The sequence below is a fragment of the Balaenoptera borealis genome (genome assembly GCF_965194805.1).
Source record: "Balaenoptera borealis genome assembly, chromosome: X".
Lineage (NCBI taxonomy): Eukaryota > Metazoa > Chordata > Mammalia > Artiodactyla > Balaenopteridae > Balaenoptera > Balaenoptera borealis.
The window spans coordinates 58,667,091-58,685,806 of record NC_138881.1 but is presented as its reverse complement, the minus strand read 5'-3'; the positions used below and the strand labels follow the sequence as shown (position 1 = coordinate 58,685,806).

Genomic DNA, 18,716 nt, shown 5'->3' with positions numbered 1-18,716 from the left:
CTGTGGGGAAAAAGAACAAAATAATGCCATTTGCAGCAACATGGATGGATCTCGAGATTCTCATACTGAGTGAAGTAAGTCAGACAGAGAAAGACAAATATCATATGACATCACTTATATGTGGAATCTAAAAAAATGGTACAAACAAACTTATTTACAAAACAGAAATAGAGTTACAGATGTAGAAAACAAACATGGCTACCAGGGGGCAAGGGTGAGGGAGGGATAAATTGGAAGACTGGGATTGACAAATACACACTACTATAGATAAAATAAATAATATGGGCGTACTGTATAGCACAGGGAACCCTTCTCAATACTCTGTAATGACCCATATGGGAAAAGAATCTAAAAGAGTTTGGATATATGTATATGTATATACATTGTTGAGGGTTAATTGACCGTAGGTGTGTAGGTTTATTTCTGGGCTCTCTATTGTTCCATTGATCTATATGTCTGTTTTTGTATCAATACCATGCTGTTTTGATTACTGTAGCTTTGTAGTACTGTTTGCAGTCTGGGAGGTTTATGCCTCCAGCTTTGTCCTTTTTCCTTTGGATTGCTTTGACAATTCTGGGTCTTTTGTGGTTCATTATAAATTTTAGGATTATATGTTCTGGTTTTGTGAAAAATACCATGGATATTTTGATAGGGATCACATTAAATCTGTAGATTGCTTTGGGTAGTATGGCCATATTAACAACATAAATTCTTCCAATCCTAGAGCATGGGATATATTTCCGTTTCTTTGAATCATCTTCAGTTTCCATTATCAGTGTGTTATCGTTTTCAGCATACAGGTCCTTCACCTCCTTGTTTAATTTTATTTGTATGTATTTTTTTTTTTTGACGCAATTTTAAACAGAATTTTTTGAAACTTTCTTTTTCTGATATTTCATTGTTTGCGTGAAGAAATACAACCAATTTCTGTATGTTAATCTTGTATCCTGCTACATTGTGGAATTCATTTATTGGTTCTAATAGTTTTTGTGTGGAATCTTTAGGGTTCTCTATACAGAATATCATGTTATCTGCAAATAGTCACAGTTTAACGTCTTCCCTTCCAATCTGGATACCTTTTATTTCTTTTTCTTGTCTGATTGCTGTGGCTAGGACTTCCAGTACTATGTTAAATAGAAATGATGAGAATGGGCATCTTTGTCTTGTTCCTGAATTTAGCAGGAAGCCTTTCAGCTTTTCACCATTAAGTATTATGTTGGCTGTTGGTTTGCCGTAAATGGCTTTTATTATGTTGAGATGTTTTCCCTTTATACCCACTTTGATGGGTGAGAGTTTTCATCATGAATGGATGTTGAATTTTATCAAATGCTTTTTCTGCATCTATTGAGTTGATCATATGGTTTTTTTAAATTTTTCTAACTATATTTATTTTGCTTTTAGTATGTTAGGTACTGTTCTGGGTACTGAGGATACAGAGGTAAGACAAAGTCCCTGCCCTGAAGACTCCCACCTGTAAATGCTAAGACATACTAAAATTTACAGTAATTAAAGCAGTGGGGTGTTGGTACAAGAATAGATGTAACAATGATACAGATTAGAAAAAACCTTGGCTTGTTACAAGTGAGTATACATTAAAGATAGTACTAGGAATGGCTTCTGGACTAGTTTGTATAATTTAGAGCCTATTTCAGGACTCACTAGCCCACTCACATGAATCACTTTTGAGGATTCTTTACACTAGGTCTTAAAGTGGCTGAAAGATAGATGTGGCACCAAATTCATAACATGGAATCTCTGAAATTCCTAATTTCTGGCTGGTGAAGAATGGGATCTTGACAAGTCTCCAGTCTTGGTTGACTTGCAGTAATGAGGAAAATTGATAGGTAACATGAAAAACAGTTTAGCTTCCCTGGTCAATCAAAGAAAATGCCAGTTAAATATAACTATTAAACACCATTTTCAAAGCATCAAATTGAATGCATCATGGATGAGGTGACGTGGGCTCTTGTACATGGTATGAATAAAATGGTAAAAACCACCTAGGAAGCAATTTGAAAGAAAGCACGAAAAGCTTTAGAAATATTCGAATACTTTGATCTAGTAATTCTGCTTCCAGCAACTCATTCTAAGGAAATCATCAGAAATACACTTGGAGATTTCTGTGCACACACATTCTACCACTGTATCATTAGGCTGCATGTGACAGAAACCTGACAGAGGCTTAACTAAGAGGGTGTTTATCCTCATGTATCAGTAAGTCCAAGGCTAGTACAGCAGCTCCTCCAGGCATGCCATCATGATCCAAGCTCCTCGAGTCTTTCCACTGTACCACCCAGAACAAGTGGCTGTCTTCTTCATGCCCCAGAATGGCTCTGGTACTTCTTGGTTTCATGTTTGTGCTCCAGGCAGGATGGAGAGAGGACAAAGGTTCACGCTTTCCAAATCTGTCCTTTTGTATCAAAAAACCTAGTAAGCAGACTTCCACTTGTATCTTTTTTTTTTTAACCATGTAATCAATAATAGTCACCATGTGATTCAGTAGATCCTAACTTGTATCATGGTCACCTGTATTAGATCCTTACTTGTTCAAGATCCACTTATATCTCTTAACTTACCAGAGCTGTCACATGGCTACCCTTAGCAGGAGCTGGGGAAGTATTAGTAACTAGGCACATGATCATCTCCCTCATCCAAAGTGAGGTTCTGCTGAAGAGGAAGACAAAACACAAGATCTGTTTAATTACAAAATCCTCTGTAGCTATTAATGTCAGGATTTTGAATTTTACTGACCTAGAAAAATGCTCGTGATACAATGTCAAGTGAGAAGCAGGACTGAGAACATACAGAATACAATCACAATTTTGTTTAGAAAAATATAATTTACATACACAAACATCCCACACACAGGAAATAACAAAATGTTAGTGGTAGTTAATGTCTAGAGAGTTAGCAGTTCAGGTCAAAACGGTATTGATGGATAGATATGTTTTACCTTACTGAATGTTTTCTGTATTTTCTAAATTTTCTCCAATGAACTTGTATTCTTTTTATGTTTTATTTTTATTTTTTGGCCACACCGTGCAGCATATGGAATCTTAGTTCCCCAACCAGGGATCGAACCTGTGCCCCCTGCAGTGGAAGCATGGAGTCTTAACCACTGGACAACCAGGGAAGTCCCTGAACTTGTATTATAATAGGAAAAATAGATGTTATTTTAAAAAATACCCAGTATGTTCTTAAAGAAGACGAAGTCCAAAATATTTATTTACACTTATTCATTTTCATCTTCATTGTCAAGAGAAGGGAGGCTACTATTTTTGATTTGCTTTCGTGAGTTTTTTTTAACTGAACCCTGCTTATTTATTTCATCTTCTTCATTTGTCTTCTTCTTTTTTGAGCTTGCTGTTAAACTGGAATATTTTTCATCTGAGGAATGCTTGACTGGTTTTCGATACATAATTCTTCCATCAGCTGATTCCTCATCTGGTTTGGCAGCCTTTATTTCTGTTTTAATTTTCATGACTTCTTCAACTGATAGGTCTCCCTTTTTAAAAACCACCACCTGGGGCTGTTCATCTTCTTTGTCAGTGTGATCACCATCTTCACCTGGGAGCTGAAGCAGGATTCTCTTGGTTTCTACTGTGGGCCCTTCCTCGTAGCCGATCCGTTCCTTGAAGCGGGCCAGGAGCGCCGGCTCGGCTGGCCGCACGTACGACACCTGGTTCCGCTTGCTCATAGCCGCGCTAGGGAAAAACAGGATCCCCCCGCCGCCTGGAGACTGTACAGAGCGATCATATGGTTTTTGTATTTTCTTTTGTTAGTGTGGTGTATCATATTGATTGATTGGCATATGTTGAACCATCCTTGCAACCCTGGAATGAATCCAGCTTGATCATGGTGTATGATCCTTTTTATGTATTGTTGGATTCAGTTTGCTAATATTTTGTTGAGAATATTTGCATCTATATTTATCAAAGACATTGGCATATAATTTTCTTTTTTTGTAGTGCCTTTGTTTGGTTTTGGCAACAGGGTGATGGTGGCTTCATAGAATGAATTTGGGAGTGTTCCCTCCTCTTCAGTCTTTTGGAATATTTTCAGAAGGATTGGTGTAAGTTCTTTTTCGTATGTTTGGTAGAATTCCCCAGTGAAGCCATCTGGTCCTGGACTTTTGTTTGCAAGGAGTTTTTTTTTTAATTATACATTCTATTTCACTTCTAGTTATCTGATTTTTCTTTACTCAATTTTGATAGGCTGTATGTTTTTAGAAACTTGTTCATTTCTTCTTGGTTGTCCAGTTTGTTGGCATATAACTGTTCATAGTATTCTCTTATGATTTTTTTATATTTCCACAGCATTGGTTATTTCTCCACTTTCATTTCTTATTTTGTTTATTTGGATTCTCTCTCTTTTGTTGTTCGTGAGCCTGGCTAGAGGTTTCTTGATTTTGGTTATCTTTGAAAAAATAGCTCATGGTTTTATTGATCTTTACTGTTGTTTTTTATCTCTATTTTATTTATTTCCTCTCTGATATTTATTATTTCCATCCTTCTGCTAACTTTGTGTTTTGTTTGTTCTTCTTTTTCTAGTTATTTTAGGTGGTAGATGATATTTTTAGGTGATATGTTGTTTGAGATTTTCTTTTTTCTTGAGGAAGGCATGCATCAATATGAACTTACCTCTTAGCACTGCTTTTGCTGCATCTCATTAATTTTGTAAGGTTATATTTTCATTATCATTTGTCTCGAAGCATTTTCTGATTTCTGCTTTGATTTCATCATTGACCCACTGTTTTTTCTGTAGCATATTGTTTAGTCTCCATGTGATCATTTTTCCCCCCATGTTTCTTTCTGTGGTTGATTTCTATTTTCATACCATTGTGGTCAGAAAAGATGCTTGAAATAATTTCTATCCTCTTAAATTTGTTGAGCCTTGTTTTGTGTCCAAGTATGTGGTCTATCATAGACAATGTTCCATGCACACTTGAAAAGAATGTGTATTCTGGTTTTTTTGGATATAGTGTCCTATAGATATCAATTAAATCCAACTGTTCTGTTGCATCATTTAGGACGTCTGTTTCCTTATTGATTTTCTGTCTGGAAGATCTGTCCATTGATGTCAGGGAGTACCAAAGTCTACTATAAAATTGTATTCCTGTCAGTTTCTCCCTTTATGCCTGTTAGTATTTGTTTTATATATTTAGGAGCTCCTATATTGGGAGCATATATGTTAAAGAATGTGATATCCTCTTCTTTTATTGATCCCTTTATCATTACATAGTGTCCTTCTTTGTCTTTCTTTATGGACTTTGTTGATCTTTTTTGTTTTTTAATCCATTCAGTCATTCTGTATCTTTCAATTGAAGAATTTCATTCATTTACATTTAAAGTAATTATTGATTGGTAAGGACTTCCTGTTGCCATTTTGTTAATTGTCTTCTGACTGTTCTGTAGATCCTTTGTTCCTTTCTTCGTCTCTTGGCAACCATATATGTCCAAATATAAAAGTATGGGCAGGGACTTCCCTGGTGGTGCAGTGGTTAAGAATCCGCCTGCCAGTGCAGGAGACACGGGTTCAATCCCTGTTCCGGGAAGATCCCACATGCCATGGAGCAACTAATAAGCCCATGTGCCACAACTACTGAGCCTGAGCTCTAGAGCCCACGAGCCACAACTACTGAGCCCCACACGCCACAACTACTAAAGCCTGCACACTCTAGAGCCCGCGTGCCACAACTACTGAGCCTCATGCTGCAACTACTGAAGCCTGCTCGTCTAGAGCCTGTGCTACACAACAAGAGAAGCCACCACAGCAAGAAGCCCGCACACTGCAACCAAGAGTAGCCCCCGCTTGCTGCAACTAGGAAAAGCCTGTGCGCAGCAACAAAGACCCAACTCAGCCAAAAAATAAATAAATAACTAAAAATTTAAAAAAACTTTTAATTAAAAAAATAATAAAAATAAAAGAATATAAGTATAGGCAAAGGAAAGATAATGGCATATTCCTGGTGGCAGTTCATATAATTTATTAGATCCTAATTGTAAGCATTTATTTTCTCCATTTCTTTAGCATGTGTAGAGAGCTCTCATAGAAGGAAGAGGAATCAAAAGTGATTTATTAAAAAAATAGTGATTTATAGTAACTTGAATTAATGAAGACAATGTGGAAGTTAAATCACTTTCCTTTGAATCACATCTATCACCATTGTTATTGTTGTGACCCTGAATGTTATTTTCAAAAGAAGTCAGTGGAATACAGTGGGGAAAAACTCTGCAATCAAACGGACCTGGGTTCAAATCCTGAATGCAACTTTTGGTTATGTAACCTTGAGTCCATTTTATGTGTTTTTCTCCTTTCTGAGCTTCAGCTGCAAAATGAGTATGATGCAACACACTTTATGGTGTTTTATAAAAGTTAAATAAGATAATGTGTATAAGTTGTTTAGCACAGTACCTGGCACAGAACATATACTCAATTAATATTTGTAACCTTTCGTTACTGACTCTCCTTATGCTGGAATGAAAAAGTTTCCTGAAAGCAGATAAAACATTGTCTTGTTTGTAATAACAGTGTCATGCCAGTAAATATTCCACATCTGTAATGTTAGAAGAAAATTTGGGCTTTGCATGGCCAGAATGGTTTTATTAATTTATTATTATTTTTCTCTAGAATCAGCGATAGAAAAGGCCGTTTCAAACTTGAGACTTTGTTTTCCTTTCATATAGATTTCTGTATAGTAAATCTGTATTAAATGATTTTGTATCTATCAATATATCCATATAGTTGTTTTCTGATATTAGGGTAGGGATATTTTTCCTCTTTTTTTGGTAAGTGGTGAAAGAGAATACTAGGAGAAAATGGATGGTAAGCATCTAAAACTTAAACAGAACTTTATGCAAAGCCTTCTGATTCAAGATAGTTGACTAAGCATTGAACTGGCAAAAACTGAAGTTTCATTATATCAGGTGTTGCTGGTGGGAATTTGAATTTTTATATGTACCCATTGGTGTTTCCAGGTTGCCAGCTTCTCCAGCACCTACCCTTTTGGAGGACAAAGTAACAGCATCAAAATATAAAGTGCTCATACTCAGCAATTTTACTCATTCGTATTTTTATGTGTTAGTTCATATGTTTACAAGGATATTTTCTGGAGCATTGTAATAAGAAAACGTTGAGACATACAGATGGCCAAGAAGCATATGAAAAGCTGCTCAACATCACTAATTATTAGAGAAATGCAAATCAAAACTATGAGGTACCACCTCACACCAGTTAGAATTGGCGTCATCAGAAAATCTACAAACAGCAAATGCTGGAGAGTGTGTGGAGAAAAGGGAACCCTCTTGCACTGTTGGTGGGAATGTAAATTGATACAGCCACTATGGAGAACAGTATGGAGGTTCCTTAAAGAACTAAAAATAGAATTACCATATGACCCAGCGATCCCACTACTGGACATATACCCAGAGAAACGCATAATTCAAAAAGACACATGCACCCCAATGTTCATTGCAGCACTATTTACAATAGCCAGGTCATGGAAGCAACCTAAATGCCCATCGACAGATGAATGGATAAAGAAGATGTGGCACATATACAATGGAATATTACTCAGCCACAAAAAGGAACGAAATTAGGTCATTTGTAGACACATGGATGCATCTAGAGACTGTCATACAGAGTGAAGTAAGTCAGAGAGAAAAACAAATATCATATATTAACACATATATGTGGAACCTGGAAAATGGTACAAATGAACCGGTTTGCAGAGCAGAAATTGAGACACAGATGTAGAGAACAAAAGTATGGTCACCAAGGGGGGAAAGCGGCAGGGGGTGGGGGTTGTGGTGTGATGAATTGGGAGATTAGGATTGACATGTATACACTGATATGTATAAAATGGATGACTAATAAGAAAATAAACATTAAAAAAAAGAAAACATTGAAAGTATTCTGAATATCATCAATAGAAGAATAGATAAAAAGAGTAAAGTATCTCTATACTATAAAATACTATGTGGCAGTTAAAAAGAATGAGGTAAATCTATATATAATCTCTATGACATTGTTGAGAGGAAAAGAAGCAAAGTATACATAATATATCATTTATGTATTTTAAAACTATGTTTCTGTAGGTATAGATGTGCATATAAATGCATCAAGAGGAGTGGTTACCTCTGAGGAGGTGACTAGGATAGGGTAGAAGTGCAGGGAAATTTCAGCTTTATTTTTATTATTTTCATTTAAAAAAATTTTTATTGGGGTATAATTGATTTACAGTGTTGTGTTAGTTTCAGGTATACAGCAAAGTGATTCTGTTATACAAATACATACATCCACTATTTTTAGATTCTTTTCCCATATAGGCCATTACAGAATATGGAGTAGAGTTCCCTGTGCTATACAGTAGGTCCTTATTAGTTATCTATTTTATATATAGTAGTGTGTATGTGTCAATCCCAATCTTCCAATTTATCCTCCCCCCACCCTTATCCCCTGGTAACCATAAGTTTATTTTTACATGTGTGACTCTTTCGGTTTTGTAGATAAGTTCATTTGTACCCTTTTTAAAGATTCCACATATAAGTGATATCATATGATATTTGCCTTTCTCTGTCTGACTTACTTCACTCGGTATGACAATCTCTGGGTTCACCCATGTCACTGCAAATGGCATTATTTCGTTCTTTTTTATGGCTGAGTAATGTTCCATTGTATATATGTACCACATTTTCTTTATCCATTCATCTGTTGATGGACTCTTAGGTTGCTTCCATGTCCTGCCTATTGTGAATAGTGCTGTGATGAACACTGGGGTGCATGTATCTTTTTGAATTATGGTTTTCTCCGGGTATATGCCCAGGAGTGGGATTGCTGGATCATATGGTAGCTCTATTTTCCGTTTTTTAAGGAACCTCCATACTGTTCTCCATAGTGGCTGTACCACTTTACATTCCCACCAACAGTGTAGGAGGGTTCCCTTTTAAGCACATCCTCTCCAGCATTTATTACTTGTAGACTTTTTGATGATGGCCATTTTGACTGGTGTGAGGTGATACCTCATTGTAGTTTTGATTTTCATTTCTCTAATAATTAGTGATGTTGAGCATCTTTTCATGTGGTTTTTAGCCATCTGTATGTTTTCTTTGGAGAAATGTCTATTTAGATCTTCTGCCCATTTTTTGATTGGGTAGTTTGTTTTTCTGATAATGAGCTGTGTGAGCTGTTTATATATTTTGGAGATTAATCCCTTGTCAGTTGCTTTGTTTTCACATATTTTCTCCCCTTCTGAGGGTTGTCTTCGTTTTTTTTATGGTTTCCTTTGCTGTGCAAAAGCTTTTAAGTTTAATAAGATCACATTTGTTTATTTTTGTTTTTATTTTCATTACTCTAGGAGGTGGATCAAAAAAGATCTTGCTACTATTTATGTCAAAGAGTCTTGTGCCTATGTTTTCCTCTAAGAGTTTTATAGTATCCAGCCTTACATTTATGTCTTTAATCCATTTTGGGTTTATTTTTGTGTACGGTGTTAGCAAGTGTTCTAATTTCATTCTTTGACATATAGCTGTCCAGTTTTCCCAGCACCACTTATTGGAGAGACTGTCTTTTCTCCATTGTATATTCTTACCTCCTTTGTCATAGATTTGGTGACCATAAGTGCATGGATTTATCTCTGGACTTTTATCCTATTCCATTGATCTATATTTCTGTTTTTGTGCCAGTACCATACTGTCTTGATTACTGTAGCTTTGAAGTATAGTCTGAAGTCAGGGAGCCTGATTCCTCCAGCTCCGTTTTCCTTTCTCAAGATTGCTTTGTCTCTTTGGGGTCTTTTGTGTTTCCAACAAATTGTGAAATTTTTTGTTCTAGTTCTGTGAAAAATGCCATTGGTAGTTTGATAGGGATTGCATTGAATCTGTAGATTGCTTTGGGTAGTATAGTCATTTTGACAATATTGATTCTTCAATTCAGGAACATGGTATATCTCTCCATCTGTGTCACCTTGATTTCTTTCATCAGTATCTTATAGTTTTCTGAGTACAGGTCTTTTGTCTCTTTAAGTAGGTTTATTCATAGGTATTTTATTCTTTTTGTTGCAATGGTAAATGGGATTGTTTCCTTAATCTCTCTTTCTGATCTTTCACTGTTAGTGTATAGGAATGCAAGAGATTTCTGTGTATGAGTTTTCTATTGTGAAACTTTACCAAATTCATTGATGAACTCTAGTAGTTTTCTAGTAGCATCTTTAGGATTTTTCTATGTATAGTATCATGTCATCTGCAAACACTGACAGTTTTACTTCTTCTTTTCCAATTTGGATTCCTTTTATTTCTTCTTCTTCTCTGATAACCATGGCTAGGACTTCCAAAACTTATGTTGAATAAAAGTGGCGAGAGTGGACCTCCTTGTCTTGTTACTGATCTTAGAGGAAATGCTTTCAGCTTTTTACCATTGAGTATTATGTTAGCTGTACGTTTGTCATATGTGGCCTTTATTATGTTGAGGTAGGTTCCCTCTAAGCCCACTTTCTGGACAACACTATGAGATTAGAAATCAGTTACAGGAAAAAAATACTGTAAAAAACCACAAATCCATGGAGGCTAACAATATGTTACTATGTATTCAATGGATCACTGAAGAAAGAAATCAAAGAGAATATCAAAAAATACCTAGGGACAAACAACAACGAAAACACAGCAATCCAAAACCTATGGGACACTGCAAAAGCAGTTCTAAGAGAGAAGTTTATAGCAGTACAATCTTACTTCAAGAAACAAGAAAAATCTCAAATAAACCACCTATCCTCACACCTAAAGCAACCAGAGAAAGAAGACAGAAAAAACCGAAAGTCAGTAGAAGGAAAGAAATCATAAAGATCACAGCAGAAATAAATGAAATAGAGATGAAGACAATAGCAGCAAAGATCAATGAAACTGAAAGCTGGTTTTTTGAGAAGATGAACAAAATTGATAAACCTTTAGCCAGACTCATCAAGAAAAAGAGGGAGAGGAATTAAATCAATAAAATTAGAAATGAAAAAGGAAATGTTATAACAGATACCACAGAAATACAAAGGATCATGAGAGATTACTACAAGCAACTATATGCCAATAAAATGGAAGAAGAAATGGAGAAATGCTTAGAAAGATACAACCTTCCAAGTCTGAGCCAGGAAGAAATAGAAAATATGAACAGACCAGTCACAAGTACTGAAATTGAAACTGTGATTAAAAGTCTTCCAACAAACAAAAGTCCAAGACCAGATGGCTTCACATGCGAATTCTACGAGACATTTATAGAAGAGTTAACACCTACTCTTCTGAAACTCTTCCAAAAATTTGCAGAGGAAAGAACACTCCCAAGCTCATTTTATGAGGCCACCATCACCCTGATACCAAAATGAGACAAAGATAACCCCAAAAAAGAAAATTACAGGCCAGTATCACTGATGAACAGAGATGCTAAAATCCCCAACAAAATACTAGCAAACAGAATCCAACAACACATTAAAAGGATCATACACCACGATCAAGTGGGATTTATCCCAGGGATGCAAGGATTCTTCAGTATATGCAAATCAATCAGTGTGATACACCACATTAACAAATTGAAGAATAAAAACCATATGATCATTTCAATAGATGCAGAAAAAGCTTTTGACAAAGCTCAACACCGATTTTATGATATTTTCATTTTTTAATTAAAATTATTTTGAAGTTTTAAATTGTGGTAAAATACACAAAGCATAAAACATACCATGTTAACTATTTTTAAGTGTACAGTTCATCAGTGTTAAGTATATTCACATTGTTAAGTTTGTTACAATTAACATTCATAGTGTTAAGTGCATTAACCAAACTCCAGAGATCTTTTCATCTTGCACATTTAAAACTTTGTACCCATTAAGCAGCAAGTCCCTATTCTCCCCTTTCCCAGTCCCTGGCATACACCATTCTACTTTCCGTCTCTATGAATTTGACTACTGTAAGTACCTCATATTAGTGAAATCATACACTATTGTTCCTTTTGTTACTATTGTATTTCATTTAGCATAGTGTCCTCAAGGTTCATCCGTGTTGTAGCATGTGTCAGAATTTCCTCCTTTTGAAAGGCTGAATAATATTCCACTGTGTGTATATACTGCATTTTGTTTATCCATTCATCCATCAATGGAGACTTGTATTACTTGCACCTTTTGGCTATTGTGAATAATACTGCTATGCAAGTGGGTGTAAAAATATTTCTTTGAGACCTTGCTTTCAGTTATTTTGGGTTTATACCCAGAAGTAGAATTAGTAGATCATATGGAAATTCTGTTTTTAATTTTTTAAAGGAATCACCATACTGTTTTCCATAGTGGCTGCACCATTTTACATTCCCAGCAACAGTGCACAGGTTTCCAGTATTCCCACATTCTTGCCAACACTTGTTATTTTTTGTTTTTGTGACAGTAGCCATCCTAATGGGTGTGAGGTGTATCTCATTGTGGCTGTGATTTGCATTTCCCTAATCATTAGTGATGTCAAGTATTTCATGTGATTTTTGCCACTTGTATATCTTCTTTGGAAAAATTTCTATTCAAGCCCTTTGCCCATTTTTAAGTCAGTTGATTTTTTGTTGTTGAGTTTTAGGTGTTCTTTATATATCTGGATATTAACTCTGTATCAGACGTATGATTTGCAAATATTTTCTCCCATTTCATAGGTGGCCTTTTCACTCTGTTGATTGTGTTCTTTGATACACAAAATTTAAAAATTTTGACATAGTCCAGTTTATTTTTACTTTTGTTACTTGTGCTTTTGGTGTCATATCAAAGAAATCATTGCCAAATCCAGTGTTGTAAAGATTTTTCCCTTATATTTTCTTCTAAAAGTTTTATATTTTAGCTCTTCCATTTAGGTCTTTGATCCGTTTTGAGTTCATTTTTGTATATGGTGTAAGGTAAAGGTCCAATTTCATTCTTTTGCTTATGGATATCCAGTTGTCCCTGCACCGTTTATTGGCAAGACAGTTTTTTTTCCTCCATGGAATGCTCTTGGCACCTTTGTCGAAAATGATTTGACCATATATGTGAGAATTTATTTCTAGACTCTATTCTATTCCATTGGTGTATTTGTGTCTTTATGCCAGTAGCACATTATTTTGATTACTCTATCTTTGTAGTAAATTTTGAAGTCATGAAGTATGAGTCCTCCAGCTTTGTTCTTCTGTTTCAGGATTGTTTTGGCTCTTCTGGGTACCTTGATATTCTGTTTGATTTTTACGATGGAGTTTTTCATTTCTGCAAAAAATGTCATTGGGATTTTCATAGGGATTGCATTACATCTGTAGATCACTTTGGGAGTATTGCCATCTTAACAATATTAAGTCTTCCAATCCATGAACTGTTTGCATTTAAAATAATCATTATCTACTGGTATATTATTTGTGTAATAAGCATAAATAAATTTTTAAAGGAATTGTTGGCAGAGGGAATTGGTAAATTTCTTTTTCTTCTTTCAGTTTTATTGAGATATAATTGACATTCAGCACTGTATAAGTTTAAGCTATACAGCATAATGACTTGAGAAGGTGGTCAAAAGGTAGAAACTTCCAGTTATAAGATAAATAAATACTGGGGATGTAATGTACATGATGACTATAGTAAACAGTGCTGTATAGTATATTTGAAAGTTGCTAAGAAAGTATATCATAAAAGTTCTCATGAACAGGGACTGGTAAATTTGTAATGTCAGTTCATGTATCTTCACTTTATGGATCTCATGTTCCAATGTTTATAAACTGACATAAGTTTTGGAGAAAAAAGAACCAATTAGATATTAGTAGAGAAATGATTATCTGACTCTATGTGTTCATAAAAAGAAAATGTTTGTGGCTTGATAAATTAAACAGAAATTGAATTAAAGCATTTATTGTTGACCAATAGGCTTATTTAGACATTTAATGATATTACCTAAGTTCAGATATAGTTTTATCTTGTCTGTTTTGCTCATACTCAAACAAACTTTCGCCTTGTTAATTAAAAAAAGTTATTTTATTCACACCACTTAAAATTGTGTCTCATTGAACAGAGAATCTGTTGGGTTTTATTTCATGAAGATTATCTGTGAACATTTTAAGTCATCAGAAAATATTGGTAAAGCTCTACTGCTCCATCTTGACATGCTTTTACAAAGGAAGGAAGAATTGCTTGCCATGGAGAAGATTGAAGAAATCATTATAGGTCAGTAGGATTTCTTTTTTTTTTTTTTTTCCAAACAGAGAAAGTTTAATATAAAGAATTATTAACTAGTAATGGGACATAACTACTAAGGGGTAAAAAGAACTCTAAAGAAGACAAGAATGACAAATATAGGGGCAGTCAGTAGCTCTAGGGTTGAGGCAGAGTACACAGGGATTGAACACATTCCCCCATCACTAAGGCTGAGGCTCAGACTTCTTTGAAGAGGGTGTAACTGAGGTCCATTGGATGGTGGAGAAGTTCACTGAGGTATCACAGGCCAAGTGAGTGGAGTGACAATTCCACTAGGTCAGTAGGATTTCTGCAGGTGTTTTAGAAAGGTGTTAATACGCATGTAGTTCTAAGATGGAGGTCAGAACAGTAGCAAAATCCTCAGGTCAACAGATTTTTTCCTTTCACTTCCTTTTTTTTCTCCTTAATACCCTTTGACTATAACAACTCACCTATTCAGATTCCACATATTTGGCAAGCTAGAATGAAAGCTAAACAAAGATAACAAAACATCAACAAAAACAGACAAACCTCTGAGCTTAAACCTCATGTGTAATGGAAAATTGTGAGATTATAAGCCTAATTTCATGTTTCAGTTTGATCTCAAATTAGCTGTGTACCTTCAGGCAAGTCAGTAATATCTCTGGATCTTGGCTTTTTCCAACTATAAAATGAAGGTTGTGAAGTACATTTCTACTTTTTAACTTCTTTTTAGCAGCAGCAGTAGCATCCTTTTGTGATGCAATTGTATATGAACCCTGCCCCCAATAAAATAGACTAGAGTTGCTTTGGTTAAAGCAGAGATGTAGAGCCAAATCTCAGCATTCCATTAATCCCCCATCTCTCTGTAGAACCCTATACCCTGAAGAACACAGAGAGTACGATCCCTTTATTAGAAAATTCTTGCCCTGATCTGTCTTTCCTACTCTATACATACATAGAGATACAACTGGAATGATAGTCACTAATGTTAACACTGGAATTTATTCTGAGTGGGGGCAGTTTAGGTGATTTATTGCTTTCTTTGTTTTTTACCAGATTGCTTGAATTTTTATAAGTATGTATCATGTTTTTATAAAAACAAAGTCATTGATTTTTTTAAAGGAAATCTTTTGACTAGATAATCTCTAAGAGTCTTTTGAACTCTAGATTCTATGAACTGTATTTTACTGATGACACCCTTCCTCCATATCCTCACTAAGAATCCAGTTATTTTTAGACCCAGTGTTGTTAAGCTTGGTTATCTGGTTTTCCAACCCTCAGCATTTTAATGGTAGCATATTATAAAGGGAGAAAGGACCTACAGGGAAATATACAGATAACCCAATCACAAGGGAGGGAAAAACCTTATAAATTGTATAAAACAATTTCAAGTATTTAAAAAAGTATAATAATCTGTACTACATAATAATTACTGAAGGCATCATTATGATATACTATCAGTACAATAAAACACAGTAGTTGTTAGTGTTGATCTTGAATAGTCAAGCAAAAGTTAAATTGTGCTTCAGAAAACTAGAATGTATGTTTAGAAAAACATAATTCAAAAAACATAATTTTTAGAAAAATTAAGAACTTTAAATGATTTAGACTTTTTAAAATAAAAAATTATTTTATGTTTAATGAAAGTAAACTGCCAGGTAACTAGAAAACTTTGCTATCCAGAATAACTAATTTTCTAAGATTACAGTTAACCCAAGTTATATTGTGGTATCTAATTATACACTTACACTTTCAAAGTATGAAAATATTTTAAGTAGATGCTTTATGTGGCTTTTTACTCTCATGTGAGTATTTTTAACTAAGTCATGGAACAAACTATGTCTGCTGAGGGGTCAGACTCTCAGTTTTCTAATGAAGCCTTTCATGGAAATTGATAGTGCCAAAGGGGTGGAAGTGAAAGGGGTATAGAATTCTATTATAGCTTAAACTTTACCTTAGTGTGTGATAATGTATTTGAACCCTGTAAATGTCTAGACCAGAAACAATCAGACATGAGTTACAATTTAAAGTAATAGAGTTTATGTGTAAACGTGGTCTTAAAGTATTTTACAAAGGCTTTAAGGTATAATTGGCCTTTCTTGGGAACTTGATCTGATCTAGTTAGTACATAATAGTATAAACACTTCTTATTAATGATTTCTAGCATTGCTGTCTGTTCATTGATAATAACATTAAGGCACCAGATGATGATCAAATTTGGAACTTAGAAAATATGTTAAAAAGCGACTAGGCTGGAAAACTATTACAGATTGATGGGCGAATTACAGTGATTCTAGCAAACTCTGATTGTATTACATAATCAATTTTGCTAGTAAATCTAAAATTGATGATGAAAACCTGTCTGAATGTGATTGTGTTTGTAGCCATTACTTAAAGATTATAGGTTCTGAAGAGCACAGTTAGTGCTCTTTATTTAATGTAATAGATCTTGATTCTTGTTTTTGGGACTTGTTTTTTTTTTTTTTTCAGGTCACCAAACAGGAAGACAACTGAAAAGAGAATTAGTAGGCTGTTTACACAACATTCTATGGAAAAAAGCTGCCCAAAGTTTTCAGGTTTGGGAATAATCTATTTTCATTCTTTATATTCTTTCTTCACCCCAACAAATAAAACAGTGTATTCACTATAAAAATCATAGAGCATCAAGTACTTTAATAATCTCTTTCTGCTTAGGTACTGTCTATTTATTAAATATTTATAATGTAGAATTTTAATGGGCATTGGGCAAGAATTTATTTAAAAATACTAAGATGTGGACTTCCCTGGTGGCGCAGTGGTTAAGAATCCGCCTGCCAATGCAGGGGACACGGGTTTGAGCCCTGGTCCAGGAAGATCCCACATGCTGCGGAAGCAACTAAGCCCACGTGCCTCAACTACTGAGCCTGCACTCTAGAGCCCGTGAGCCACAACTACTGAGCCCGCGTGCCTAGAGCCTGTGCTCTGCAACAAGAGAAGCCACCACAATGAGAAGCCTGCACACCACAATGAAGAGTAGCCCCCACTCGCCGCAACTAGAGAAAGCCCACATGCAGCAACAAAGACCCACCGCAGCCAAAAATAAATAAATTAAGTAATTTATTTATTTTTTAAAAAATAAAATAAAAATAAAAATACTAAGATGTGATTCATCCCCATTGGGAGTTTACAGTGTAGGGAAATGACATCACTGATATTAAGATATAGGAAAGTATAATTTATTTTAACATGAGGAGCAAGAAAGTCAGAGGGTTTTATTTCCTTTAAAAATTGAGGTATGGAGCACAGAGGACTTTTAGGGCAGTGAAAATACTTTGAATGATACTATAATGATGGACGCATGTCGTTATCCATTTGTCTAAACCCATAGAATGTACAACACCAAGAGTGAACCCTAATGTAAGTTCATCAGTTGTAACAAATACACCACCCTGGTAGAGGATGTTGATGATGGGGGAGGCTATACATGTGTGGGGTCAGGAGGTATCTAGCAGATATCTGTACATTCCTCTCAATTTTGCTGTGATCCCAAAACTGCTCTTTAAAAAACCTTTTAAAAACATTGTGGTGTAATAAAAATGCAAAAAAACGTAATATTTTTTCTTTTTACAAAACAGTCCAGGTTTACTGTAGAAAATTTGAAACCACAGGTAAGTTTTTTTAAAAAGAATAGTCATTCTTAATCCAATCACTCTTAAAATTTTATATATTACCTTCTAATCCGTATGCATTTGTGTGTGTATGTGTAAGAATGGACGTACTGTTTTAGTGGATTTCCACTTCCAACCAAAATGTAAGAGACCTGGTTGATGTCCTTGCCTGAATAACACCTTGCTCCCTCTCGCTACCTCCAAAAAAACAAGACAAAATGCATGAAAAAATGGTTTTTAAGACACTGGACATTAGGCAATGGAGAGTGATCTCTGGTAGATAGGAAATAAACAGGGTGAGCACTGCAGTTGTTCAGCTTACTACCTTGAGTTTCCAGGCTGTAGCATAGGAATAGAAACTGAAGTGGACTATGACATAAATCACAGCGATATCCTTTTTGACCCGCCTCCTAGAGGAATGGAAATAAGAACAAAAATAAACAAATGGGACCTAATGAAACTTAAAAGCTTTTGCAAAGCAAAGGAAACCATAAACAAGATGAAAAGACAACCCTCAGAATGGGAGAAAATATTTGCAGATGAAGCAACTGACAAAGGATTAATCTCCAGAATATACAAGGAGCTCATGCACCTCAATATCAAAAAAACAAACAACCCAATCCAAAAAGGGGCAGAAGACCTAAATAGACATTTCTCCAAAGAAGATGTACAGATTGCCAACAAACACATGAAAGGATGCTCAACATCATTAATCATTAGAGAAATGCAAATCAAAACTACAATGAGGTATCACCTCACACCAGTCAGAATGGCCATCATCAAAAAATCTAGAAACAATAAATGCTGGAGAGGGTGTGGAGAAAAGGGAACCCTCTTGCACTGTTGGTGGGAATGTAAATTGATACAGCCACTATGGAGAACAGTATGGAGGT

At 35.2% G+C, this 18,716-nt stretch overlaps 1 protein-coding gene and 1 pseudogene across 2 annotated transcripts in view; one reads left to right on the top strand and one right to left on the bottom strand.

Annotated features, from left to right (window-relative positions):
• Nucleotides 1–389: 389 nt before the first annotated feature.
• Nucleotides 390–6,086, bottom strand: LOC309620326 (uncharacterized protein KIAA1143 homolog pseudogene; annotated as a pseudogene). Its single transcript has one exon. The product of its transcript is annotated as an uncharacterized protein KIAA1143 homolog pseudogene (transcript).
• A 2,213-nt stretch (nt 6,087–8,299) lies between these two features.
• LOC309620323 (testis-expressed protein 11-like) overlaps nt 8,300–18,716 on the top strand; it is a 156,824-nt gene continuing 146,407 nt past the window's right edge. The window contains exons 1-2 of the mRNA XM_082376470.1: nt 8,300–14,185; nt 16,667–16,752. Of these exons, the coding sequence (XP_082232596.1) occupies nt 14,056–14,185; nt 16,667–16,752 (216 nt within the window). The 5' untranslated portion in view covers nt 8,300–14,055. The remainder of the gene's footprint in view (nt 14,186–16,666; nt 16,753–18,716) is intronic.